Genomic DNA, 12,987 nt, shown 5'->3' with positions numbered 1-12,987 from the left:
TCATTTCCCCGTGTTTTATTTCCTGGCGCGGCTGCACTCTCCAAGCAAACATTACAACAGACCTCACCTGAGAGCCACACATGAGGCTTTGGGCGGCGAGCATGATGGCCTTCATGCCCGAAGCACAGATCTTGTTGATAGTGGTGCACGGAACGGACTCCAGAAGGCCTGAAAATTTGAGTTTTTTTTAATGAAGTAGGATATTTCATAACGCGGTTTCCTATTTGTCATTTCTGTGCGAAATGACGAAGCAATTAAGAAATTGAAAAATTCTGGGGTTTTACGGTGCCAGAAAAACGCGATGTGATACTGAGGCCCTCCGTGCAGGGGGGGGGGGGGGGGGGAGGGCACCGGATTAATTTTGATCACCCTGGGTTCTTAAACGTGTTCTCAGATCTTAGTGCAGGAGCCCTCTAACATTTCGCCCCCGTCGAAATGCGGCACAGCCACGGCTGGGATCGCAGTCGTAACCCGTAGCTTAGTAGCGCAATGTCATAGCCACTAAGCTACAGCAGGGGCTGAAGTAAGCTGTGAACACCAAATATCTTATTATTTTTCAACAGGCTTAGTCATATTAACGTTGGTGCGACGGGTTTGCTGTAACAAATAACTGAGGGTATATGGCGCAACAAGATGGGATAAACGTTTACACGTTTATACCGTTCTGTCTTACATAGCAAAAAAAAAAAAGAAAAAGAAAGAAGGGACAAGGTCATCGCTAAGCGTTGGCAAGCCAGAATCACGAACCAACGACCTCGTGCTCAGTCGTAGCATTCGATATTCACCGGGTCACTTTGTGTTCAAACATACTAACAGCGAAGAGGGAGAAAAAAATGCTTTAATAAGAGCTTGAGTTGTTCGCAAGTTATATATTCAAACACTTGCAGCATGCGACTCCAGATGTTTAGAGAGAAAATAAAAAAAAACAAAAAGAAAGAAAACAGGAAATAACACACTAATTTTTTTAATCTGCTCTGAAGGCTCTTGGCTCTTGGAATGGCAAACGCGTTCTGTATAGATATATTCGTCTGAGTGTCTGTCCGTAATTACAGTGTTAAGCTTGCCTCATTGCCTGACTTTTTTCTTATTCCTTCCTTCCTAAAGACTAGGCATGGTTTGTACCCCTCCCGGCTGCAGTTGCCAGCCTGCTCCCTCCCTATCTCCCTCTCGGTCCACTGTACATGTGTCTTAATAATAATAATAATAATAATAATAATAATAATAATAATAATAATAATAATAATAATAATAATAATAATAATAATAATAATAATAATAATAATAATAATAATAATAAATTATCATGGCCTTCCTTTCCCTAGTAAAAGGTGCCTTGCTTCATATTTCCTCTCACGCTTCCGTCTGCCCCATCCCGTCAATTTTCACAATTAAATAACATAATGCCGCTATGTCGCTACGCGACACCGAGCGCCTGAACACAGACCTGCCTGAGACCTTGATTTTTGCACTATATAAAGCAAACTATAATATATATATATATATATATATATATATATATATATATATATATATATATATATATATATATATAATAGTAGAGATTTGTTAAAAGCGTTTAGAAGGGTGATGCTTTAAATATAGTAGAGAAAGGAAGCAGAACTGATAGGAAAGGTCTGGCTATACTTGATTCAGCCTTGTATATGAAATATTTAAAGGCTTAAGGACTTCTTTCTCGGCCGCGACCACCTCATATCGATGGTGGCGAAATGCAAAAAAAAAGTTTCTTCACTGAGATGTAGGTGTCACCAACTAATCCAATTAAAGATACTGCTACATTAGACAGCTTTAGTTTAGCGTCCGCAACTATAGCGTACGCTATACGCTATACGCGTTAGCGAACCCCAGGTGTCAAAAATTATTCCGAAGTCCCCCACTACGGCGTGCTTCATAATCAAATTCTGGTTTCGGCGCGTAAAACCCCAGAATTAAAAAAAAATTGTATTACGGAAAACTGCCTTATCATGAGTACAAGGGCAAGGCACAGTAGAGGTTAAAGCTCGCCCCACATTCAACGTTCTTACCGGTGTCCCCTCGCATTGGGTCTCTCGGCGGTGTTTCATGAACGGCACCGGAGGGGGCGCCGAGTCACACGAGAAGCACGCATTCATGGATGTACGCGGGCCAGCGGCAGCTGCAACGTCGCGCAATGCAACCAGACGGATTTAACCTGAATCCCTGTGTAGTTTCATTCAAGTGAGCTATAACGAATGTTTTTTATTATGCTTTTATGCCTTATTTGTAGTTCTATACGGCACACGCAAAAAGATATTCAAAGGAGCGCGTTCGAAGGTACGAGCCACTGCCGGACAAAATGAGCAGACGATGGACAGGCAACACTTTTATATCCGCAGACGGCCACACAGAGAGCACTGCGGCACCGAAACGTCTGTCGTCAGCCGATCAAGTCTCCGCTGACTGTGAAGCACGTTGCTTCAGGCGATTAGTTGTTAGTCTGCACGGAACGTGTACACGTGTCTGCATAGTAATTGTAGCCCTGGCAATATAGGGAAACGTCTTGAGGAAACGAGGAAATAATGCCCTGCTGTTTTCACAGATGGCGCCGACTACGACACTGGAGTGCCGTGGTTGCGCGCACGCAAACTGGTCGCTGCGGAAGTCGCCTGCGAAGGTTGCCAGGAGCGTAGTCGCGGCCACGTGCTGATTGGTCTTCGCTCACCGAGCGAAGGTCGGGCTTCCGCACGTCGGCGCCGAGCGACGCTGAATGACGCCGGCTGACGAAACGCCGGGAGACGCCGGCAAAAACGCTGAATGTGGGCCGACCTTAAGACAGACAGACAGACAGACAGACAGACAGACAGACAGACAGACAGACAGACAGACAGACAGACAGACAGACAGACAGACAGACAGACAGACAGACAGACAGACAGACAGACAGACAGACAGACAGACAGACAGACAGACAGAGAGAGAGAGAGAGAGAGAGAGAGAGAGAGAAAGTTCAGAAAGAAAAAGTAGGGAGGCTAAGCAAGTTGAACCCGGTTGGGTACCTTGCACTAACAAGGGAGAAAGTGAACTGAAAGAGGATAAGGAAGAGAGAATACTTTTCACGGACGCATACACACCATGAAGCGTTCATCGTTCAGTTCCAAGGAGTTCATTGTAAGGGGCCATATAGGAGAGAAATAAACGAGGGAGGTTGTCATCGGCCCCTGCTCCGTTTGAAGAGCGGGTATGAATCGGTGGATGGATCACCAATTCATCTGGCCGCGCCATTGAATCTTACCTGCTCCCAGAGCTGCCTGCCGCGCCGGATGCATGCCGACTCCAGCGGAGAGAACGTGGCCCATGAACACTTCCTGCACGCGCTCGCATGATATGCCTGCAAACCATGAAGTCGATGCCACGCACAGCAGCATGGTTGTGGGCGGGTGTCAAAACGAACGTGGGCCACTAAGTGAAACCATTATCGTTATCACTGGGACCGTCATCATCGTCATCATAATTATAATCACAAACAACTGCATTTCTCACCCGCTCTCTTGACAGCTCCCTTTATAGCGACTGAACCAAGTTCCGTCACTGGCACGGAGGCCAGAGAACTCCTAAAGGAGCCGATAGGTGTCCTTGCAAACGACGCTATCACGACCTCCTGAGGAAAAGGAGGGAAAAAGAAAGACAGAGAAAAAGAAGTGCTAGCGAACTACGGCAGAATCAATCTGGGCACACGTATATAGTATGCTTAGCACACTGTACGATAGAATTATATACGTACGGACTTACGAGTTTGCCTAAGTGCTATAGATTACGGTTAAGAACGTCTCATAGCGCGCATATACTTACATTCAAACCGGAACGACTGCTTTCTTTGGTCTCCATCGTGTACAAGGGGGCTGGTAGGGGGTCTTCAATGACTGCGACGAATGGAGCGAAGCGATAACCTGTATATAGTTTTGAACATTATGTCCACATTTAACATGCACTGACACTTTAGCCTAGTTTGATGCATGAAACAAATGCCTTATGTCCAGCGTTCTGTATCACGTTAAGCACTGAGTAATAATTAACAATCACCAGCATGCACTCCGCAGACGACGATACGTATTTCGTCGAAATACGTATCGGATTCGTCGAAATCTGTTATATGCCAAAATTTCTGGTAAAACTCAACGGTTCAGAGACGTTGGTTTCGGTTCACATAGTTTCAGTGCACGTCTGCTAAGCTGGACTTCCGAACAGACTTTAAAAGCCCCTTTATGCCCACTTTTATTGTGCATACTGTCTTTGAGGATTCGTGACACCTTGCATGACTTTAACGTCGTGCAAGTTGCCTACTAGCCCAACGTAACGTAAGTGAATTAACGTAAGTGAACGAACGTAACGTAACGTAACGTAACGTAAGTGAACGAACGTAAGTGAATTTTGCCACCGTTCGACATTAGGCCAAAATGTACACCCGAAAGACCCCCCCCCCCCCACCCCGCTTCCCTCCGTTACACTCTTATATACGTACTCCTTACGAGTCACATGTACTCCTTAGGAGCAGGCAGCTTTCGATCAGCAACGTCGCGAGCAGAACCGGGAACGAGCTCGTCTACGCCGGGCCGATGCTGACGCCCGAGCATGCCTCGTTCAGCCGAGAGAAAACAGCAAATTCGTACCGAGGATCCGGCCGCCTACCAAGCCGTCGTTTTATCTACCATCGGGATTAAGCAAGTGATAAACAGCGGGACTATACCTTTCAGCTTCGCTGGTTAATCATCTGTACGGAGTGCTTGAGTGGTGATTTTTTTTCTTTTAACGTTAGCATAATGTACATATATTGCCCACTGAGCTGAATTATACGAAGTGGCAGGCATTTTTTGCACAGGGAATCAAAATCCATAAATGACCAATGAAGAAAATTTTACTAATAAACTTTTAAGCAATTACATTAGGACACATATCTTAATTTACGAGTTGAAGCTAGTGATTTCTCAAGTTGCGTCTGTATCGAAAGAGAAACTAACGCCATTTATGAGAGAAGCGCTGTCAAATTTGAGGCAAAAGTGCTTTGTTGTTTCATAGGCCTAGCATATGCATTGTAGCTAAAGAGTACTTGGAACAACAATGGATTTTGTGGAGCACTATCGGAACAAATATCTCCAAATTGGTTTTACCATTAGAATTGTCTCCAAGTAAATATGACTTGCTAACTCACTGCCTAAAATTCGTGAATTGCAATACGTGCCGTAAAATAATTAGTGTACGAGTCAGTCAGCATAATTTAGGTAATTAGTGTATTATGTAGTCTTTCACGTGGCAATAATGTCAGCTTTTTTTTGTAATCCTGTTCAAGGAGCTGAATTATGCTACAAGTCATGGTCGACTGTATATATATTATATATATATATATATATATATATATATATATATATATATATATATATATATATATATATATATATATATATATAATAAATGAAGACAAACGAGCTTACTAAAATACTAACGGCCAAACAAGAGAGTTCGATGAGGAGAAGGCAAAATAGAAGCGTGTTTTATTCGAGCTTCTTCTCGCGATATGTCCCTCTTTCGTGTGAAACTGTGACGTATTATTTGACCACTCCATCAGGCAGAATATTCTGGTACTCGTGTTTACGTTTGGATTGCCAAGGTGACGTTATGTTTATCCAAAACATGGCGTCTATCCTTCCTCGTGCTTCTGCCATAATCAAGGTTTGCAGATGGTGGCAGCAAGGAGTCATTTGACGCCAATGTTCATTATTCATTACCTCAGCTATGTCCTGGGCATTACGCCATTGTTCGGAGTTGATTAGATAATTGTGAACAATAGGATACTGTATCTAATCAGTAGGTACTATATATGGACGTGGCAGTGTCGCTTTCACTGAAGTAATGCCTAGGTGTGCGCCTGTGCAATGCTTAATGTGCTATACACGAGCAGTGAGACAGCAAACGGAGTGAATAGCTGTTTTACGCCCCAAGATAGAGCAATCTTGCTCAATTACACGCCATACGCATAGAAGTTTATTTAGCTACGAAGCTAAGACACCATTGTAGAAGCAAAACTGCGGCTCACCGAAACGAAATAAAAAAGAAGGAAATAGAGAAAGAGAAAGTGTCAGTTTGACCTTTCCAGGCGCCTATTGGTGCCTCCCTGGCTGTACTGCTTTCTTTCGAACTGCAGACCAGTGCATCACTATGGTTAACCTGCTTCAGAATTCTATTTTGCTCGCATCGTTGCCACAGCACATTCTTCGTCATTAGAATATATTTTGTTCAATCTTAGCTATTCACAAGGAACGTGCATGATTAAAACATCAACTGTTTGTCGGACCACATATGTAAAACGTATTCGATGTCGCAGGACCATGCGTGAGCGTGTAGCTAAAGGCATGGTGCATACAATGTCTCCGTTGCTGCAGCGCCTTCCTCAACGCCATTTATCAAAAATATTTTAAAAATTATTTTTGTAATAAACTACTGAAGAGAGAGAAAACACTTTGCAAAGAATTTCACTGGCAGCATGGAACTTTAATCCTACTCACTCTCATCATCACTCCCGCAAGCAGTGCCCTGTGGCGATCGCAAAAGCTGTGGCGAACATTAAATCGGTGCCTGCGGTGAAAAGAAGAAGAAAATAAAAATAAATAATAACAATTAAATAAAAACATCATATAAATGAGTGTCATAGTTGCTTCATCGCACTAGAGTTATGTAACGCGGTGAAGCATACGCAGTGCATTTGGGTGAAAGGACTTGAGAATTTGCGCAAGCACTAAGTGTAAACGACGTTAAACCACTTAGAATGCGTTGGCAGCACCGGCAGCATACGAAAGGGGGCAAAAGGGACATCAAAGAAAGGGGACAAAGGGAGATCAACTGTATGACATTTAACAGTTAATCGCTGTAAAGCAATGCGCGTACAACGATCTGGTGGTGAAATGCGACCTAGAAGTATAGCTACACCGTAGCGACGTCGTAGCGAGAACAAAACGCTGAGCGAATGCTCTTGTTCAAGGACTTTCTCTCGGGGGCCACCAATGGTAGACGGTCCGGTAGTCACTGAGGGCGAATATGTTCTGCAAGCTCATTTGAGGCTAATAACCAAAGTTACTAATAAATAGTAACAAAGATAAGCAATTGTGTTTTACGTCCTCAAACGCAAGTAGGTGTATATGAAAGATGCCTTAATGGGGGTGACTGAATTGATTTTGACTCACGCGGAGTTCTTTAACGTGCTCCAAAAGTGCGGTAAATAGCGTTTGTTACATTTCGTCACCATATGTGGCCGCCGCCGTGAGGAATTAAGCCCACGACCTCGCTCTCTGAAGTCACATAGCTATTTCATTACCAGCAAGGAAATGACAAGAAGGAGGTGCCATTTCAACTGTAGCTTGGATTCTTAAACAGACACACAAAAGAGACGGTGCGCGAGTGCCTTTGCATTCTGACTCCACCGAAATGTCTCCGCCTCGGTCGGTAATCGGATGGGTGGATGGATGGATGGATGGATGGATGTTATGTGCCTACCCTTTGGGACGGGGCGGTGGAATACGCGACCAAGCTCTTGTTATTTTATTGCCTCATGTCTCAGCATTGCTAAAAAAAAAAAGAAAAAAGAACCCACGATGAATTCCCATAACCAAAGTTCGTGAACCCCTATTGGGAACTTTATTTTTGTACGCCTCCGTTGTTTGTCGTTTCCCTACTTTTCTTCCACCAATCTTCCAATCGCCTCTTACAAATCTCTATTGCGGACATGCTCTCGCTGAAATCAAGAGCTTCAAGGAGTCCAGTGATTCCTAAATCAACCGCTAGGCAGATAGCTTCACATTCTAATAAAACATGCTCCATCGTTTCCCTAGCTTTATTGCAGCAAGCACATTCTTCTTCTTCCTTCGTATAATCTCGCTTTATAAGTGCGTGTTCTAAGGCATCCTGATCTCGCTTCGAAAAGTAATGAGCTTCCCTTTGAGTTATCATAAATTCTTTCTCTCCTGATTTCGTTTTGTGCTCTTAAGTATAATTACTCAAGGCAGGTCTCTTTTCCATTGCCGCCACCCATGGGGTTATATCAGCCTCTCTGAGATAACGATACTGCTACTGAGTTACCGGGAGAAAATGTAACGATCCCACGGATGAGAATCACAGTCGGATTGGCAAAGACTAAAATAAATTGAAGTGTTTAAACAGCACGTGGCTGTAGATAACGCAGACGAGGTGCGCACTAGTAAGCGCAAGTTTAGAGCTGCGCGAGTGACCTTTATTCAACAGCAGAGTTAATTAGGCGGTGATAGCAACTACATAAATAATATACGCGGCACTTCAATGGCAAGCCTACAATGGCACCAAAAACCGCATCAGCTAGTCTGGCGCTCATCGATAACGTCTAGAAAAGCGACAAATACGGCAACCCCAATGATGATGATGTTGATGATGATGATGCTAAAAGCCGCGCGCCCAAGACTGAATTTTGACAGATCCGCCGTGATGGCTTCTAGCGGCTGTGAAGCTGCGCTGCCCAGCACGAGGTCGCGGGACCAAATGCCGGCCGCGGCGGCCTCGTTTCGATGGGGGGCGAAATGCAAAAACGCCCGCGTCCTGTGTATTGGGGGCACGTTAACGGTCCCCTGGTGTTCGAAATTAATCTGGAGTCTCCCGCTACTGCGTACCTTATGTTTCACGTATATATACGTGAAACCTGCGCGTGCCAGGGGAGTATAAGATCGGCTGTCCGCTATCGCGGACAGCCAATGTTTTATGCGAACACCCCCATGCAGGCACGCTTCGGCCTCTGTGGGCCCAACCCACGGGCCGCCCGGCTTCCAGCTTTGACATCCCCGTTGCCGCTTTGGTGTCCTGGAGGCGCCGCCAATAATGCGAAATAATGACACGTTGTTTTCATTAGTAAAAACATGATCGATTAAATATGATTGCGTCGAGCCGGCAACTTGCGATGCTAAGTTCAGCACAACCGCGCCTCGCGAGTTCTGCCGGTATACCCTCTTGGCGCCCAGCCAAACAAAACTGGAGCAGAATGACAGTACCAGTAAGCTTTTAAGATAAAACGCAACATACACTGATTATGCTATGTCGAAATGGCATTGATAACATTGGCTGTACGCATTGATAACATTGGCGTAGGCAGTAGGTGAAAAAAAAACAACCACTGGAAATCAAGTAACTGTATAGCACCAGGCGAGACACGATACCTGGATCGAAACAGCGCGGGACCTGTAGCTTCCGCGTCTTGCTCGACAAAAGACGCGAACGCGAGTATGGAAACGACTGGACCTGAGAGAAAATCACTCGCAACTAACTGCGGCCCCAACCCACGGGCCGCCCGGCTTCCAGCTTTGATCCCCCCGCCACCGCTTGGGTGCCCCGGAGATCCTGCGCTGCCTGCTTTAATATAACCTCAGGTGCTCTCCTGAGGCCTCCGTTTGCCGGTTACATGTGCCCTCCTGGAGCAGTGCTCGTAAAAAAATCCGATCTATCGTCGCGACGAAAAAAGCGACCCGCAACTTATAAAACACCAGTCAGAACATTGTCCCTTCAGACACAGCGATCACCAAGCGGCGTCCGCGCCCACTGCTTCACCGCGCGGGCAGCCAGCGGCGGAGCGTATAAACCAACTCGACCGAACTCCGCAGTGCCGGCATGTCTAGGGGACAAACGAATACAACGCGCTCTAAGAAACCTCCTCCGTAGTGCCTAGGCTGAGTCATACATTCAAGGAGCAAAAGCCCCCAGATTTTCTCTCTCGCGCCCGCTCTTACTCGCGCCTGCGCAGAAACGTCGAGCTCCGTCAAAAGTGGCACGCCCCGCTGTATCTACGAGCAATTATAAATACGCGACCCGTTTCACAGTGACACACGAAAGAAAATATGACGCCTATAATCATTCCATGCACAATTCGTTTAGATGTTTGAGAATATCGCGTATAGGCTCGCAGGAAATAATTTAAGAGGGAAGAGCAATGAATATGCCTGGAACACAAAGGGCTCGAGTACATTTGCCACATCTGGTACGTGTGTGAGGAACTGAAAAAGCTGGTGCATGACGTAAAGGACGGCAAAGCACAGTGGAGTCTTTAAAGGCATCTGCCCAGAAATGTTTCAGTACCACTGTTTGAGCAAACAGTGATCTCAGGTTCGGCATTTTTAGCATCTGAAAAAGGTTCATCTCTTGTGGTCGGTATATGTCATATAAGTAACGCTTTTTAACATACACTTTAGCAACAACCTATTTACACGTTGATGCAAGGTTCCAGAACAATGAACAAATGTTGTTCACAGACAAGGGTGAAAACACTGTGATGCGGTAAACAGAACGATTTTACGAAGTTTGGCACATATGTAAGATAAGTGAGTAGAAAAAGATAAGACTTGAAGCAAGCCATATGCCCAAATACTTTACCGAGTCCGAAGAATTTATTGGAGAGCAGGAACAATTAATACATCGAGAGCTGTGCAGATAAAGTGAAGAAGAAAGTGAAACACTCTTGAGTGGCTATGTAAGCAAACCAACTTTGATTTGGAATGATCGATGTCAATGACATTTGTATCAAACCAATCCATTAATTTTCCAACGTCATTGTGGAGCAGAACGGCAAGTTGGGCCACTTGGTTGGGATTCATGGTAAGGGTTGTAACAGCGCACCCAAGACAAGGACAACAAATGCTCTATGTCGTCGTTTTATTCCTTCTGTTGTCCTTGTCCTGGGTGCGCTGTTACAACCCTTACCATGAAAGTCATTCTGAAGCATTGAGAATGCGTTTGGAAAATTCACAAGTGTGGCTAAAAGTGCAGTTTCATCTGCATATTTAAATAACTTGCAGATGGATAGAACACTACATATGTCCTGAACGTATACATTAAAAAGTAAGGGAAACAGCATGGAAACTTGTGGCACACCGGCCTTCGAAAAAACGCCGGGACTGGAAATGTTTGAAATGGAAACAATCCGGGAGCGATCTGTAAAGAAATTGTGTGACAACCGGAAAAAAGGACCTCGGAAACTTAAATTGTAGAGTTCATCTAGCAAAACTGAATGGCATACCATGCCAAACGCTTTTGCCACATCTAAAATAAGTGCACAACATACAAGATATTTTTTAAAGTGAATAAACGGTCCACTCATTTCTTCTAATAAAGCCTGAGTGTCCCTTTTTTCAACAAAACCGGAGGACCCCCGCTGTAATAATAATAATAATAATAATAATAATAATAATAATAATAATAATAATAATAATAATAATAATAATAATAATAATAATAATAATAATAATAATAATAATGATGATGATGATGATGATGATGATGATGATGATGATTCTGTATAACCAATGTATACCGTTATTGCCAGAATGCCTGCATTGCGTGCCTCCCATACTACAGCGTCCCCTACACCTCCCTTCCAACAGAAAATTCTAAATACCTACCCGCTTGGGAAGCTAATTTGGCTAGGCGTTGAAGTGCCTAAATCTCTGTCCGGAAATCGCACGAAGAAGCATGGAAAATGCGAACCGTACACGTGCTGATGTCGAAAATCTGTAGTGGTTTCTGTAGCGTCGTTGATGCAGCGCGAGCAGGTTGAAACTTCCACGATGCCCCACTCTTGCTTGTGTACGCGTGCTGATGAAATTCCTCCGATATTCCCGCTCGGCATTATACCGCAAGTGCAGAACATCCGGAGCATCAGACGGTCGCAATGTGGTGTGGCCTTGCTTTGGCAGTGATTCAAGAACCTAGTGCAGCGAGCACCGTCCAACATTCACAGGTGCATTTTTACACGAGCAGCTGGTGCAGCGTTCCCTAGCAGGTGAATCATCTGGATTTAGGGCAGTGATGCTACGTTGTGTGCCATGAGTAAATGAACCAATTGCTCGTTTATGTAAATTCATCCTCCTATTGTTGACTTTTGATGTCAGCTTAAGTTAAACGAGCACTGACATGAAGTTTACTTTTTACGTCAAATGAACGTTCAAATCACCCGAACACAAGAAAAGAAATTGCACGTAAACTTCAGAGTGCCCTGAATTTTGCTATAATAATTGTTTCTATGAATAAGTTTATGTTTCCGTACCCAGCATGTGAATTCTTCATGACGTCATGAAACACTGACTCGCTCCACTCGCGATATCATTCGTGATACCACTCGTAAGCGAAGCCAGAAAAAAAAAAAAAACGTGCGCAACATTATTATTTTTTTTATGAGCAACGCCTTCACACTTAAATGACGTCGGAGTTTGCTTGCTCTGTGTCACTGGATTATGATTACGTCAGTGGTGTCTAGATAGGGCGTTCATAAACATTTCTGCAAAATAACAGGCACATCCGAGCCTTCACGTTGCTAAGCGTGATAATTTTGAGCGTGCGAAAAGCGTGCGGGAGCGTTTCTACAAATTCGACTATGTACGCGTGCGTCAGAACTGCCGTAATATTTGCCGGAACGTTTGGCATGATAAACAACTTTTGCGGACCAATGTTAGCCCTGACAAACAGAAATGGGCTTTACAATATCGGCGCCCTTTGGTGACGTGGCTGTCGGATAGTTTTCGCGCCTCGCAACTGAGTTACGCCCCCTCTAACCATACGCAATCTGTGGGATTGGGTTTTATCAGCGAGAGTATTCTAGTGCTCTCGAAAGTTTAGTTTTAATACGTGACAAGAAGATACTCACGCGCAGCTGAGTTTCCAACGCTCCATTGTTATTAGAGAGATATGCGATCGCTCTACCTGATACCTGTTGCCACCCGTGTGCTGTTGTGATAACCAACCATTTTGCTTTGTCTTATGGAGCGCGAAACGTTTACGCGGGTTGACGAGTAGACTTTTCACAAAAGCTGCCTTGTAGCCCCTGTAGCGGCCCTTGCCAATCTCGGGTACTTTCACACAACTCGTCAATCATGAGTGTCACGTAACCACCACCACCACCACCACCACCACCACCACCACCACCACCACCACCACCACCAACAACAACAACAACAACAA

General features: G+C 44.6%; 1 protein-coding gene across 2 annotated transcripts in view; it reads right to left on the bottom strand.

Annotated features, from left to right (window-relative positions):
• LOC142585121 (acetyl-CoA acetyltransferase A, mitochondrial-like) overlaps positions 1-12,987 on the bottom strand; it is a 56,896-nt gene that overhangs the window by 15,546 nt on the left and 28,363 nt on the right. For both annotated transcript variants that reach the window (XM_075695637.1, XM_075695638.1), the window contains exons 2-5: positions 3,826-3,923; positions 3,517-3,634; positions 3,269-3,364; positions 68-168 (exon numbers count right to left, since the gene is read on the bottom strand). In XM_075695637.1, the coding sequence (XP_075551752.1) occupies positions 68-168; positions 3,269-3,364; positions 3,517-3,634; positions 3,826-3,923 (413 nt within the window). The remainder of the gene's footprint in view (positions 1-67; positions 169-3,268; positions 3,365-3,516; positions 3,635-3,825; positions 3,924-12,987) is intronic.

Source organism: Dermacentor variabilis, chromosome 6 (assembly GCF_050947875.1).
Source record: "Dermacentor variabilis isolate Ectoservices chromosome 6, ASM5094787v1, whole genome shotgun sequence".
Classification (NCBI taxonomy): Eukaryota; Metazoa; Arthropoda; class Arachnida; order Ixodida; family Ixodidae; genus Dermacentor; species Dermacentor variabilis.
Note: the sequence above shows the minus strand (reverse complement) of the source record. Positions and strands in the feature narration are given on the sequence as shown.